Source organism: Narcine bancroftii, chromosome 1 (genome assembly GCF_036971445.1).
Source record: "Narcine bancroftii isolate sNarBan1 chromosome 1, sNarBan1.hap1, whole genome shotgun sequence".
Classification (NCBI taxonomy): Eukaryota; Metazoa; Chordata; class Chondrichthyes; order Torpediniformes; family Narcinidae; genus Narcine; species Narcine bancroftii.
Window position 1 is genome coordinate 280,052,948 of NC_091469.1, and position 16,482 is coordinate 280,069,429.

A 16,482-nucleotide genomic window follows, 5' to 3' on the forward strand; every position below is an offset into this window, starting at 1 on the left:
ATGAGTGGCTGGCGAATGCCATCATCATACGAAAACATTTGAACACAAAGCCTCTATGTGGATGATCTTTTACTTTACATATCAGACCCTGATCCTTTCCCCATATGATGTCACTACTTTCTCAGTTTAGTCAGTTTTCAGGTTACAACTTAAATTTACATAAAAGTCAACTTCTTCCTTTGTCAGTTCATACTAGTTCTCCTTTCAAGATTGTGAGAAATCAATCCATTTAACTTATCATTAGTTACTAAAAATCATAAACATATTTTCAAAGAAAATTTTTTTAACTTAAAGTATGGGAAACGACCTTTGGTCTCCCCAACTAACTTTGGTTGGCTGTATTAATTCTATTAAAATGAATATTCTACCTATATTTTTATTCTTTAATCATTTTTTGACTCACTTGACTCTGCTAGATCATCCTATATTTGAAAGGGTAAGCAACCTCATCTGAATAAAGTTCATTTAGGAAAATCGAAAAGGAATGGAGGGATGGTGGTACCTAACTATAGGTTTTATTATTGGGCAGTCAATAGATGTAACCTCAAGTTTTGGTTATATTTTCATATTGTCCATCATGGGTTATAATGAGCTTAACTCCAGCACTTCTTGCATCCTCACTGATTTGGTAAGAAACACAGCAGAAGAAATTCATCCCTAGAAAACACCGTAACTGGTCAAACAAAACTGGTGAAGGGAAATCTTGAACTTCCCCTACTTTCATTACTTCTAACTAGATGCTGTCCTTTGTAATTTTATGCCCTAAATATATAGGCGCAGCGGCACCAAAAAATGCATTTAGTTGGATTGATCACAATGCCAAATTCATCAAGTTGCTGGAACAGCATCATAAGATGGTCCTAGTGCTTCTCTTCATCAGCACTTCCCATCAGAATATCAAAGTATAAACGAAATTGAGGCTGGAGACTCCGTGGTCCAATAACCACTGCAATATTTGAACTGTGTTTTGCAAACCAAAAGGCATTCAAAGAAACTTGAATGTGCCAAATCTTTGCTACCTTCAAAACATTGGTAGGTTTCACCAGAATCTAATAGTAGGTGTGCACCGTCAACTTTTCCAAATATCCATTTGTCATGAAGATTTGCTCAGAAATCCTGTAAATTTGGAATGTTGTATTGATCGGGGATGGTGGCATTGGTTCGTGCCATGGTCACCAACCCCCGGAGACTTCAAGACTTCTTCGGGACCATATGTAGAGGCGATGCCCAACAGCTATCAGATCTATGAACTATCCCCAGCCTTCATGATCTTAAGACGACCTGGGGGTAGCTTGTGAGAAGTGCTTTCGTGTTCACAAAATATGCTCGAGACAAAAGTTGAGAACAAAGAACATTTATTTATATTTACAACATTGCAAGGTTGGGTACTCTCTCCTTACCTCGGGAAAGTACCTCGAGGGCGGGAAGCCTCTTTGTTTTTATACGATTTTTACTTCACCTCCCCTTACATTTGTCCTTCTTGGATTGGTTTGGCACTTTTCCCTATTCGTCTGACTCTTGACTGACTCCAACTTTCTCTTATCCCATGCTCACACCTCTTTTCCCCACCCCCTATTAACCAAGCTCTTTGTGTGGTCGTGCATATTTCTATGTCTGCTTAAATTCCTCTCTTATCTTGTTTACTCTGTTCTGCTTTTTCATGTGCCATTTTACACAAAGAACATTTTAGCTTTTTCCTTGTTTTTTCTTTCTACCTTCTATAACTGTTTCAGAACTCCTACCATTAAAATAATAACTGTTTCTAAACTCCTACAATATAGAAGGTAGAAAGAAAAAAAGCAAGGAAAAAGCTAAAATGTTCTTTGTGTAAAATGGCACATGAAAAAACAGAACAAAGTAAACAAGGATCTCGGGTCTCTGTGGTGGATGACTGCATGTTTGATGTTGCCATACCGATATGAAGGGGGTTACCAGGTGAGGGAACCGCTTAAATAACCTTCAGAATGGATAGGTGCTAGTACGATGATGAATGCATACAAGTGCGGTGGTCCACTACACAGCAACTCTTCAAGTCTTCTAGCAAGTGTCAGAAAATCCACCCAAACAATGGGATTTGCTACAACCATTCACAACCATGAAAACCCACTGAAACAGCTTCCCGAGACCAAAATCAAGCGCGAGCGACCTCTGACCATATGTCTGAATATTAGAATCATTTACATGACACATTGGGGTGCCGGGGCTCTTGAGGAGTTGGAAGAATCACCAAAATTTCTGCACGAGAATCAACAAGAAATTGACTATCAGAGTGTCAGTCCTGGAGGGAAAGACAGTGGCTGAATTGCCCATGGGCAGCAGTTTCCTCTACTGCTGGGCCTTGTCGTTTCCCGGTGCTGTTTGTAAAAGCTGGCACGACTAGGCTGCAGCACTGAATTTCTGGTGCTTCCAACAAAGATTCTGTTTGCTGCCTTTGCTCGACCTCTGACACATATGATTCCAGTGAGATCGGAAATGGGGTAGATTCCTTTGGGTTATTAAAGCCTTAACTTGCACACTGAGTGCTGCCACTTGTTGCTCCAGGCCAGTTTTCTTCTTCTGACTGGGGGGGGGAAGCTTTGAATACCTCTGGCTACACTGCAAACATCGTGGCCATAATAAGGTCAGCACGTCTTGCTAATTCATCGAGGGTGGACACCCAAAAGACTCATAACAGGAGTCCTTGAACCCAAGGAGGCAAACAGTGGAGGAATCTCCTTCAATACCCTCTTTACCAGCCAGTCTGCACCACCTCCTCAGTCACCTAGCAGTCCCACAATGCAAGACTCCTGGGACGGCTGTTTGCACTCCAAAATAGCTGCCTCAAGGATATCTATCGTATGGCAGGTTGCCATCTGGGTTAACTAGCACGTCTTTCACTTCACAAGCAATCTGCTCTGGGAAGTGCACTGTGAGCAAATTGTACTTTTTCTTCTGACTTGTCACATTTACTAAGGAGAAACATCTCAAGGATCGAAGTCTCCCCAGTATGTGGTTTGTAAAAATGGGGGGGGGGGGGGGGGGGGGGACGGACGGGGACTTCAAGCTTCATCTCCCTGACTGCTCCTGTGTAATACTTTTATCATCAAGAAATTTCATCTTTACTTAGAAGGTGCTGCGAACAAGCAAGGTCACAACTTGTGGCTACTAGATAGACGCTAAATAATTACAAGGACATACTTGCTTGTCTTCAGCTCAAAAACAGTAAATATTTTTCAGCACCAACCTTCTTTCCAGAATACTCTCTAGCCACAACCCCTGCCTTTCCCATGCACTCTAAGGCTGCAAGTGTGCAGCTGTGACAACGTCATCTTAAATTATTCCCCATCTTCTTCCTACTCCTGTGGACAGAGTTTCATTGCAAGTATTGGCTGCTGTTTGGTATCTCATTCAAGTGGCCATTTTCCTAGTGGAAGACAGTCCCTGTCCTTCACCATCTACAAGAAGCTCTTCTCTCCCCCAATATAAGGTCCAATAGTTTTTTTTTCCTCTATTCCAGGAGAGCAAGGTTTGGAATATCTCAATCCCACACTGATGTACAACCTAATAACCACTCCCAATGTTTGTTCCTTTCACAATGCAGTATTTTGTTTTCTCTCTTCTTCTTACAATGCTCAAGTGCAACATCCTCTCTGCCCTGATTTGCCTGATAAACCACTCCGCCCAGGACAAGTTTCAGAAGTCCACACCCCATCTCCCCTTAAATCACATCACTAATGATTCCGGACATTCAATAGGCTGGAAAGCACAACAGTACAAACCTCATCCTTGTGTACAAATCCCCAGATCCCAGCAGCAACCTCACACGCGAATAGAACCACCAGACAGACGAAGAACTGAAGGGAAAGTGAGCAAAAATAATATTAAACAAATTCAAATTAATAACATCTGCACAGCAATTCAAACTTGTGATGAGACAGCAAAAAAACCCCAAAAAAACAGGCAACCACAGTAATTAAAATATTGTTATACCAATTTAAATGCTGATTCTAGTGAATGTACACTGGTTTTTTTCTTTGGCTTGGCTTCGCGGACGAAGATTTATGGAGGGGTAATGTCCACGTCAGCTGCAGGCTCATTTGTGGCTGACAAGTCCGACGTGGGACAGGCAGACACGGTTGCAGCGGTTGCAAGGGAAAATTGGTTGGTTGGGGTTGGGTGTTGGGATTTTCCTCCTTTGTCTTTTGTCAGTGAGGTGGGCTCTGCGGTCTTCTTCAAAGGAGGTTGCTGCCCGCCGAATATAACAAAGCAACAGAAGTGCACGAAGGCAGATAAGCGGGCACTGCTTGACCACACAAAAGGCAGCAGCAAAGCCAGATTTGCTCTGCTCTCATGCAATTCCAGCCATGACAACCTTTGCCCCTACTTCCCATTCAACCTACCTTGTATAATTTATCTTCCTCCACCACATCCTATTGCTTTTCTCTATCTGGCATCTCTCAATCATCTGCTTGTGTATCAGTCACCCTTCCTCTCTCCCTGGTCCACCAATCCCCCACTGGCCTTGGTCCTACTTCTACCCTGTCCTGCATTACACCAACTCCCTCTCCTCCACACTCTCAATCCTGATGAAAGGTTCCAGCCTGTAACAATGACAATTCTCACCCCTCATATACCCCCCCCCCCACCAACTGATACTGCTTGACCCACTGAGTTCCTCCAGTACATTGTGTTGCTCAAAATTGTACACGGTTAGTTTTGTGTTCAAAACATGCCCAGAAAAGATGGATGAGTGGTAGCAGAAAATATTAGTGATTGCAGGAAGATGCCAGCAAAGTTGGGAAGGAGGATAGTGGCAGAAGGTCTAAACTGATGGTCACAGTCTGAAGGATACAGTAGTTAGACCTGCTGTAAATGAAAACACAGAACTGCACCTGGTTGATAATGAAAACTATTTGGAAGGTGCTTTTGCTTTCCAGGATACATCTGCAGAAGTAGGGGCTCTTCATTCAAAAGAGAAGATTGCTAAATAACTGTGCTAATCATTGCCTCATTGTCATTTGAGAGGGTTTAGAGGAGGCTCACAGGATAATTCTGGGAATTAAAGGTTTATCACATGAGGAGCATTTGACAGCTTTTGATCTGTATTTGTTGGAATTTAGCAGAATGAAAGGGGGAATCTCATTGAAACATTTCAAATGTTGAAAGGCACGGACAGAGTAGAGGTAGAAAATTTGTATAATTTTCCAATAGTCTAAACAGTCTAGGACAAGAGGGCATCATTTCACAATTGAAGGGTATCAATTTAGAACAGAGGAATTTCTTTAGCCAGAGGGTGGTAAATCTGTAGAATTTGTTGCCAACAGCCAGATGTGGAGGCCAGGTTATTGGAAGTATTTAAGGCAGAGATTGATAGGTTCTTGATTAGCCAGGTTATGGGGAGAAGGCCGGAAGTGGGGCTGAGTGGGGAAAAGGGATCAGCTCATGATTAAATGGTGGGGCAGATTCAATGGGCTCCCATGTTTTAAGCAAAGAAACGACTGAAGATTCTGTTGGAAATAGACTGTTTGGCGTTTGAGGAAAGGATGTGGTCGAGCAATTTGTGGTGTAATTTTGGAATAAATAATTTCCCATTTGTATACAGAGGAAATGGGGCTGAAAGGACAAGAGCCAATGAAGGATACAAGGTAAGCGTCTTGTCCACAATCAGGTTTACAAGAGGCAAACTACAGAAAGATCAAAGGAGGAATGTGGATGGTAAGTTTATGCAAAAGAGTGAATTTAGGAAAGAATGGACAGTGAAGTAAAAAAAAATGGAGCCAAGATAATCAAAGTGACCAGTTACAGATGACATTCATTGTGGAGGTTGGAGGGGAAGCAATCTTGTGAGACTGAAGGCCAGTAACAACAAGGGATGGAAAGGAACAAAGGCCATGGATAATAGACAAGGGTGAAAAGAAGAAGATAGAAAAATTAAAAGGATACAAGTGATCAAGATGAAACAATTTAGGTAGACAAGGTGAGAAGAGAATGCTTCAGATGTCACCACAAAAAAAACTTACTTCAATCACAAATCTACAATACATTTGCAGATAGCATACAGCTTGTTCAGTGAAGTTCCACATTTGATCTCTGCCTGTAAAGAGAGAACTAATCTGACTAGAAACTAGCAATTCACATCACTGCCCTTGGGCTTGATTATTTTTTTGAGGGGGTTGAGTGGGAGGTGGAAAAGGAAACCGTGTGCTAAGGTTCCCTTGCAAACATTAAACATGTGAAACATCTGGGAAACTGCAATAAGTGGCTCAACTGGATTCTGCTGCGATGCCTCCCACATCCTATGGCTACATAACTTGCTAGCACACTGCAGCACATATAGTCATCCCACCTGAAGTACCTATATACACAAAAGCACCATGCTACAAATCCAGCAACATTTACACAAAACAGTGAAGGAACAGAGAGGGCACTGTCAACAATTTAGGACCTGCACATTGCCAGCTTCCAAATTTTTGTGAAGCTTAGCATTGAAGGAGTTTTCCCTCCACTCTGGGTCACAGGCACTGATGGAAGTACAGCATCGAAAGCTTGTTCTGGTGCCAGCAGTCACATCTACAGATTCAAACAATGGGCGGGCATTCAGAAAGGCGATTGTCTTACCGTTCCCAGCATACACTGAGATTCCTGGATGGCACCATAGCAACCAAGAAAACCAACAACCATCATCACAGCTCCAACACCAATCAGGATGTAGACCCCTGGGAGAGAAAGGACAGTGATTTACATGAAAAAGCAAAGCTCACCCTGGGATTCACATGGCAAATACAAGATATTCACAAGCACTGCCTATGTCAGATTATCTTTTATCTTCTGTGTTCAAATTTTAGGAAAGGCTCATTTTAATGCTATTTGCAAATCTTCATTTCCAGATAATGGCAGTAAAGAGCCTTGAGCTAGCCTACGCAATATTGGATTATGATTCAGTTTTCACTTTACCCTGTTACCTCTGGTAAAAGAGCATCAGCTGAGGGCAGGTTTCAGTTTGCTCCTGATGCCTCCTGATGACCAGTTCTCCGTATCCAGACCATCCATTTCAAGCCTACTGCTGCTATGTAGAAAGGGGAAGGGAAGGAGTGTAGATTCCATTTTTTGAAGTTACTTCTGCCACCACCACAAGTGCCATGGAAGATAGAAAACATGGAATTCATCTATTGTCATGGAGATGACCAGTGGCACGGGTGGAACAGCTGCTGCCCTTTGGCACTTGCTATTCAGGTTTAGACCCAAGTTTTAGATCTCTGTTAAATTTGAACAGTTCCCTGGGTGTTTAGCGCAAAATCTTCCCTTCTATAAAATTAATTTTACATCAGTGAAAATAGACATCATCGGCGTGACAGCCACCACCACCCACTGCTGCCCCTTCGGGGCCCCACACTAACCCTTCTGCTCCTTCATCCTTCTCAATCACCCAGAAGTGGTGGGTCAGGATCATGAAGCTGTCCCCAGAGCCACTACAAGTTGACAATGGTGCTGGGCCAGTAGCGCCGGGGTTTCAGACTGCTCCTGCTGGTCTGCTGCGCAAGGATTGTCGTGGGCTTTGTGATCCTGCCCCGCTGCAGTCAGGAGATTAAGGACAAGGGAGCAGAGTGGTAAGTCTGCGGCAGTGGTCACACCAATGATAACTATTCCACCATATTCTAAATAATATCTATCACACTGGCATATGTTCTTCTGCAAGATATTAGGGAGACGATGATTTGGGAATTGCCTGTGGAATTCTGTGCTCCCACACTCCGCATTCGCACCCAGGGTTATGCCTGACATGAACTATTTAGCGCAGATTCGCTAAAAAGTCCTGGATCACAGGCTGAGTGCGTCATCACGACATCAGCCCGCCGCTTACAGTGGTTGGACACACAAGGAGCGAGGCGGAGCACTTCGCTCCACCTCTGATACATCTACAGAAGGATCAGAGTCAGCATCTTGGAGCCGCCCCTGGAGCATTTATGAAGGGAGGGTCATCAACATGAACGTGGAGAATCTCTGCCTTTACAGTTGCTTTTTTTAAAAAAAAAATTATAAAAGGGTCGAATGTAAACTTGTGTTTCTGCTGGTTAGGTAGAATAAACTGCTTAAAATTTACAACTTTATCATCAAGATCTTTTGGTAGTTTCTGAGCAATTTTTTGTTGCAATACCAAATTTTTATTGTTCATGAAATGGTTGCACCAGTCCACTGTAGCTTTAAAATCTTTACTATGTTCTGCGTGTGACTTTGCCCACTGCAGTGCAAATGTTCTCATTTTATTTTGCGTGACTATGTAGCAATCTTGCTTCTGTTCACATACGTGATTTTCCAACTTTGGCCAACGAAGGAGACCTCTTCAGATCGAACATTGCTTCTTTGGTGTTTTTCCTTAAAGTCTCCTCTTTCTTTCTCCAACCTCTTACCAACTTCTCATACACATCAAATTTTCTTACAGCAGCAGAGTTGCTGGATTTCTTGGCCACTTTTATTACTTTTAACTTAAAACTTGCTTCATAGTTATGTCGTTTTGCTGGAGGCTCCATGATAACAACCACCCTCAGGCTAGGCCCAACAGCTCAGTCATCACAAATTTTTTGGGGGGGGGGGGAGAAACTTATATGCGCGATATATGATAAAATGCTGAAGACGAGGCTGAAAATGGGGACCCAACTTACCTTAAGGTTGGCAGATATACCGAAATATATGGTATTTTGTCTCCATTATATGACATTCTGGATCTTTCCTACCCCACCCCAAGTATTATAATTTTTTTATTTAATACTTCACTGTGAACCATGTCAATAATATATACAAACATTCATCATTTAAATATACACAGTGACATTTTCATTTCTTCTTTCCTAATTGATTTAGATCCAGTGAGGCCACAGTGGAGAATAATTTTCAACACAAATGCTGATGTGTCCATTTCTCAAGCTGAGAAATTGTAGTTTTGACCAAGTCTTTATGGGTTAAATAGTGTGGGAGAATTTACAAGAGTCAAGTTGTTATCAGATATGATCTTCATTAAGGAAGTTTAATCTTTCAGAATCAACTTCCCTATCCACCCACACAACAGCAACCAGTTAAAGCAGGAGTTAGCAAGAAGCATCGAATATGGAAAACATTAGAATAATGAGCTCCAGACTACATCAGGCAGAATGATTTGTTACAAAAACCCATAAAGCTAACTGCATTATTATACGAATGCACAAGGTTGTTGGTAAAAAGGAAGGAGGGGTCTTGCATCTTCACAGCATTCACTGTATCTCTGCATTCAAACACCCCGACCCATCTTCACAAACAATTCCCTGACATAGACATTTTAAGCACTGACAGTTTAATTTCAACTTCCTGCTTCGTTGAAAAGGAAAGGTGTTGCAACTTGTACAGCAGCAGCTTTCAAAGACCTTGTTTCTGTTTCATGCAGGAAATTCGGGAAGTAGTGCAAAATTGAAACTGATAACACCTTCCTACCGATTTCCAACAAACAGAAACAGGAGCAGGCCCTTCACCATTCAATGCCATCATGGCACCATCTCAATATCATGATCCACTCTCATTTGATGCTTCTTTCATCCAGCAATCTTCTTCCTGAATATGGAGCTGCGCGAGACACTGCAAATGCTGGAATCTGGAGTAAAACAAAATTGCTGGAGGACCTCAGTAGGTCAAGCAGCTGAAGTGGACAAACAGAATCACCTATAAGATCATGATGAAAGGTTCTGACCCAAAATGTTGACCATTCCTTTTCTCCCTCTGATGATCCCCAACCCACTGAGTTCCTCCAGCAGATTTGTGTTTTTGGTCCTTCCCAAGTATATTCAGTCACATGTTTCAGTCTTCTGTGGTAGAAAATTCCACTGCTTTACCACTGAAAGAACCTTCTTGGTCATAAACATCTTATTCCACATCCTGCAAATGTAACATCTAGTCAGCGAAAACAGTCTTCCTTCATCTAGCCTGTCATGCCCCATCATAATTTCACTCCAGTGAATGTAGGCAGTCAATAGGTCATTTCAGCTAGGCCAAAAGTTGAGATGTAAAAGCAGAGAAACTCTGCCAAAACGCATAATCACCTACCTTTCTGAATGTGCGGAGGTGGTCTCCGAGCCACATATTCCAACTTCTCTCCGAGAGGGAGGATCTCCGCAGCGCAGCGCCCATCAATCTGAATGTACAGCCGTGCTAAGCGGCTGTTCAGCGGCAGGCTGATGATGACATCAGCCTGCGACCCATCTCTCCACTCACCCCTCTCCCTCCAAGTCAGGGGTGGCAGAGAGCCCTTGGGGCAGCCACACCAGGCTGCTTCAGTCTTCGGGACCGCTCTCTGCAGCTCAAAATGTGGCAGAGCAATGGCCATCTTCCCTACCTTTAATCCCCCATGCAGCTGGAACCATTCTGGGAACCATACAACGGTTTCAGCTGCGTGGGGGATTATGGATAGAGAAAGGTAGCCATTGCTCTGCCGCATATCAATAACGAGTGGTGCTATGGCACCAGTCGCCCCACCTCCATCAGATATGGAGGGCACTACGAGGTGCCTCTAGATATGAATGGGTCACTGTAAGTTCCCATCTTTCTATCCGCTCCGTAGCCAGTCTCAAGGCTGAGGTCCAACAAGAAATGGACTAATCTTATTTCCCCTCACCCAAGAGGTTCACCATTCCAGGAATCAGTTTGGTAAATTATCATTGTACTCTTTGAGAGTCTAAAACTGTGCACAATATTCCAGTAGTGATCTGAATATATTCTTTATAGTTGAAGATAGCCGTGGACCCGTCCTTAAATTCTCTACTTTAAAGGCCACAGACTATCTGCTTTCATTGACTTTTGTGAAAAATGGAAGTCTACAGACACTGTGGTAGTAGTTAAAAGACGCCGAAATGCTGGAGGAACTCAGCCAGTCTTTTCAGTGGCTATAGGAGATAAAAGGCCTCTGATTTTCATGCCTTTTCATCCAGGTTCACAAAAAGCTTGCTCCGATGCCCCCTTTCAGACTAGAGGCGGCTGGGCTGGGGCATTGATGAGCTTTCAGGAGGTGTGGCTACTGGTTCCATGCCGCCATAAATATGTGCCAAACAATGGCCAACTTCATTACCCATAAGCCCCCACACAGCTGGAACTACTCTGCATTTCCCAGAACAGTTCCAGCTGTGTGGGGGATTATGGGTAGGGTAGACAGCATTGCTCTGCCACGTATTAAGCTACTGGCATCGAAGAGCGGCTCCGAAGGTCAAAGCGGCCTAGTGAGGTGCCAGAGGCTGGAGCAGTTGGCGGGGCTTTCATCCCCTGATGGCCTGGCCCCTGCTGTCCTGAGGGGATCATGGAGGGAGAGGGGTGAGTGAGATGGGTCATGGGCTGATGATGTCTCAGTGACATCATCAGCCCGACTCTGGCCAGCTGCATGCAGCGGCAGCACATTTATGCAGTATGGCAAAGCGCACTGCTCCGCCACTGACCTTTCCCCCAAAAGGGATTGCAGTCGGTGCCTCGGAGCCGGCCAATGCACATTCATAGAGGGTAGGTCTCCCGACACAAGGGCGAAGAATCTCTTCCTTTACACTTGTGCTTTTTGACTGTATGAAAGGGCCTAGTAACTCTTTTTATGGAGCGACATCGCATTGACGCCAACTCAACAAGGAAAAAAAGTGGACTTTCCTTTTATGAAGAAGGCCTACAAGGCTGATCCAGCGTTCCTTTCATAGAGAGTGGCGTCGGGAGCCGTACTCTGGAGCTGAGGGAGGCGAGGTGAGTGGTGCAGTAGCGCCGCACATCGCCATGAAGTCAAACATACGCGCCGAGCAATGGCCGTCTTCATAACCCATAATCCCCCATGCACCTGGAACCATTCTGGGAAACGCAAAGTGGTTCCAGCTGCGTGGGGGATTATGGGTAACAAAAACAGTCACTGATCCCACATTAAAATGAGGCTAACCCCACCGGGCTCCACCGTGCCCTTGTCTGCCTCCTTCCAGCTTGGCTTAGTGAAGGAGTGAGGGGGAAGAGGACATTTCCGAAGGGCAGGAGGGAGACCTAACCCCAGCATCAATCACCGTGCAAGCCCTGGTGGTGGCTTCTGGGTTGTGGGCTGACAGCGTCATTGTGACCTAATCAGGCCAGTCCTAAGCAGCTGCATTCAGTGGCATTGCATTTATGGAGCAAGTCGCTCCATCTCTGACACTACTCTCAGGATGGATTGGAGTTCATGTGCTGGATCCGCTCGCGGAGGTTTTATGAAAATAAGTTAAGCGATGCAAGGCTGGAGAATATCCGCTTTTACACTCACTTATTTTTTCCCCCACCATATAAAGGGCTATAAAGTCTCAGAATTCAAACAATGTGGGGAGAAATCCAGACCAATAAAAGGTATTAATTGGATATGATAAGGGATAAAGCAAAAATTTATGTCTGTGCAAAAGGAGACAGGGAATAGAGAGAAGACGGCGGGGGGAGGAGGGGGGGAGAAGAAGGGATTTAATGAAAGCCAGAGAAGTAGATATTAATGCCATCTGGATGGAGGGTCCCCAGTTGGAAGATGAGGTATTGTTCCTCTAATTTGCAGGTGGTCTCAGTCTGGCAGTGCACGAGACCATGGCCAGATATGTCACAACGGGAGCATCAGATGCTTCACTTGGAAGGACTATTTGTGGCCCTGAATGGTAGTGAGGGAGGAGGTGTGGGTCCAAGTGGAGCATCTCCTGCAGTCTCAGGGATAGGCCCCAAGGGTATGATTAGAGGGGAGGGAGGAGTGGACAAGGAAGTCACAGAGGGAGCAGTCCCTGCAGAAGAGGGAGTGGAGAATACGTCTAGAGGTGGGATCACTTAGTAGGTGGCAGAAATGGCAGAGGAGTAGGTGGAGACTGGTGGGGTGGATGGCAAGGACAAGAGGAATCATGTTCTCGTTATGTGCATGGACGGAGTGGGACAGGGCAGAAGTGCGGGTAATGGAGGATATGCAGGTAGAAGAAAAGACAGGTTTGAAGAAGGAGGACATCTGATGATCTAGCTTGGAAGTCCTCATCGTGGATGAAGATGTGATGGAGAATTCCATTCTTTCAATTCCTCTATCTTATCTGCATCCAACCAGATGGCATTAATATCAACTTCACTGGCTTTCATTAAATCTCCCCCCTTTCCCCCTCCCCCTTCCCACCAATGTTGCTCCATTCCATCTCCTTTTGCATACACATGATAAATTCTCAACTTGTCCCTCATTTTGTTGGTCCCCCATTGCTTGAATTCTGAGACTTCCAGCTTCCTCTGCTTATTCCTTGAAGAAGGGTTCAGGCCCGAAACGTCGGTAATATATCTTTGTCTCCTATAGACCGGCTGAGTTCCTCCGGCATTTCGATGTGCTTTTATTAAATTGACTTTTGTCCACAAATATTTAGTTCCCTTTGTATATAAACAATTCCCACTTAAAATGAAGTAACACCCTGTCTTTTCCGTTTCTACTTCACATTTATCCACCTTGACATGCATTTGCCCACTCTCAACTTGTCAATCATTTTGAAGCATTTACATTTGTGAGAAAGATGCAGGTTTTATGTTATTGGCAACACATTATTATATTACATCTTCCAGAAGTGACCACTTGCCTCCCTGTAAACAACCTATTTATTCCTACAGGGATTTGTTAATTGTCAACTAATTTTTTTTCCTTCATGTCACCAAACTACTCCTAATTCAGAGTTTAATTTTGCACTGAGCCAAATTGATACAGGACTATTCTGAAAATCTAAATAACTACATCCACAGGTTCTTGCTAATCTGTTGCACCAGTTACATCCTCAAAACTCCAGAAAGTTGATCAAATACATTATTTTTAATTATAAATCATGATGGCATCTAATCAAACCAGTTTGCAATTACGTATCTTCTCTGCTCTTCCCACCCACCCCCACTTACCCAGTTAGATAATTACAGTAAAATCCCTACTATCTAGAATTCAAGCTATCGGCAGCCTCAAGCAATCAGCAAAAAAAATTAAATTGCAGAAAATAAATAGGTTAAAAAAATGAATGTTTAAAATTGGTGCCCCTAGTGGTCAGTTTGCCAATCACACAATATGGAATTTCAAGCAACTGTCAAATACACTGATCCATAGTGTATCCAATCCCCATAGGCTCTGGATACAGGGGGTTTTACTATATTTCTATAATCTATAAATCTTTGGAAAGATGACAACAAATTCATCTGCTATTTCCATGGCCGCCCTTTTTAGTTCAGATCATCAGGGCCAGGGAATTTATTGCTATTCACTCCAATTAATTTTTCCAATTTTACCCCCCCCCCCCAACTAATTCCTCTTTTTCATTTGACTTTTTTTGTCATTTTTGCTAGTCATGGAATATTATACCATTAATTCCATGAGAAAAATTAAAACTTAACCCATTCCATACACATAATCTAATGCATAATGCTTAGTGAATGAAGTGTGGTAGCAATGGAAATTTCAGCTACTAGTACAAGAGCCGTCAAAAGTTCCTCATATGCTAATAATTTCATTCCAGAATCATTTTTGTGAATCTTCTCAGTACTATCTCCAGTTCCAGCACATACCTTCTTTTAAAAAAAAAGCCCAAACTGTACCCCGTGCTCCAAGTGAGGTATTACTTTATAAAACTTCAACATCACATCTCTGCTCTTCTATCCTATTCCTCTAGATATGAATGCCAACATTGCATTCACCCTCTTCATCAGTAGGTGCTTTCAAAATGCAGCACCCAGGTAGCCCACATGAGACCGAGGTGCAAATACTGGGTCATGGGTGCAAGGCGCACCTTTCAAATCACAGCCAGACTTACCCGATAAATTGCCAACTTGGCTACTTAAGGGGGATCCTGCCCCCGTGATGACTTGCTGAGTAACGCATCACGCAGTCAGTTCCCTTTCTATTTTAAAGTTCTCCTAAATTCCCCCCCACCCCCCCCCGCAACGTGCCGCTGTTGCGAACGGGGATCCTGTGGAGAGTGGTTCCTGCCATGACTTGCCTCTCTGGTTCGCGGCGATGGCTCAACACAGGAGTGCAGGAGCAATGGCCATCTTCCTTACCCATAATTCCCCCACACTGTTGGAACGACTCTCCCAGCGCCATGCTGACATTGTCAAGAATGAGGTTATGGAGTACCTGGAGGTGCATGAGAAAGGTGGGCCAAACAGCTCCAACAACTTCCCGAACACCAATGCAAGACTATCGTGTTTATAATTTCCTTTCTGCTGCTGTAATAGAGGATTTAGACCATGCTTTTGCTTATGCTAGGCTGAGTATCAGTAACCTACTTTGAGAATAATGTAAGAATCAACAGACATAAGCTAAATTCCACCATGGGGCCCAAAGATGCAGTTATCTGACAAAAAGACATCTGGTATAAGAACGTTTAATCTTCCTGCTTGTTAGCCGGTTGCTGTTTGAGATTGATGGGATTGTTGGTCGCAGACTGTCAGGCGAGACCTTGAAGCTAAGTAAACCATTGTACTCAATGTGATAAGCTAGAAAGTTGTGGTATTTGATAGAAGCCTAGGCGTGCTCGGTTATCTTTTTTTTTCCTGCAGTGCTTGAGTAAGCAATTTTTGGGTAATATAAGCCATGGTCCCGCTGCTGAAGTTTCAGACTCTCTGAGGGGTGGAAACATCTCTCAGCAAGAAGAACTTCTAGAGTCCAACCAATGTCCCGGTCGGGGGAGGTGGAAAAGCTGCTACCGGCGCCCCGACAACCTACTACAAGTGTGCAATTGTTGCCTCGCTTCGGCAGTTGGGACCAGTCCAGGCGTTGATAAGTATAATTGGGAAGGGCTTGCATATTGTAGTTTGAAATCAGCTTTAGATTTAGTAATAAAGATTTGTATAATCTGAAGTGCTCTCAGCGTGTGTTCTTGTTTTCTTTCAGTAGCTCAAACACTGTGACCAATCTAAAACAAACTAAGTGAGAGGTACAAGTTTACCCAGGACAGCTGCCTCCCTCCCTTTTTAAATAGTGGAGTGACCACTGCAATTTTCTAATCCTCTAGAACCATGCCAGAATCTCTTGATTTTTGGAGGATCAAGACTAATGGCTCCAAAATCTCTATAGCTACTTTCAGAACCCAGGGATGCATTCCATCTGGCCTGGGAAACTTTTCTACCCTTGGAGTATTTAACTTCCCAAGCACTTTCCTCTCTTTGCTGATACCTTTGAAAAGTCAGGTATACTGCCAACATCTTCCACAGTGATTTAATGCAAAATGCTCAGTTTCTCTGCCACCTTCTGGTCTCCCATTACAATTTCTTCCTATGTCTACTTTCATTTTCTTTTTACACTTAATATACTTAAAGCTTTTGGTATCTTTTTTGATTTTATTTGCTCGCTTCCTTTCAAAGTTAATCTTTTCCTTCATAATGACCTTCTTTCTTCATTGCCTTCTGTACATTTTTTTTTAAAAGCTTCCCCATCCTTTACTTCCCACTAATTTCAGTTTCCTTGTACGTCCTTTCTTTTGTTTTTCCTTTGGCTTTACATTCTCTTTCATCCTCAGT

General features: G+C 43.5%; 1 protein-coding gene across 1 annotated transcript in view; it reads right to left on the reverse strand.

Annotated features, from left to right (window-relative positions):
- LOC138744652 (CD81 antigen-like) overlaps positions 1-16,482 on the reverse strand; it is a 95,330-nt gene that overhangs the window by 12,345 nt on the left and 66,503 nt on the right. Inside the window, exons 3-4 of the mRNA XM_069901142.1 lie at positions 6,598-6,695; positions 3,759-3,833 (exon numbers count right to left, since the gene is read on the reverse strand). Coding sequence (XP_069757243.1) covers positions 3,759-3,833; positions 6,598-6,695 — 173 coding nt within the window. The remainder of the gene's footprint in view (positions 1-3,758; positions 3,834-6,597; positions 6,696-16,482) is intronic.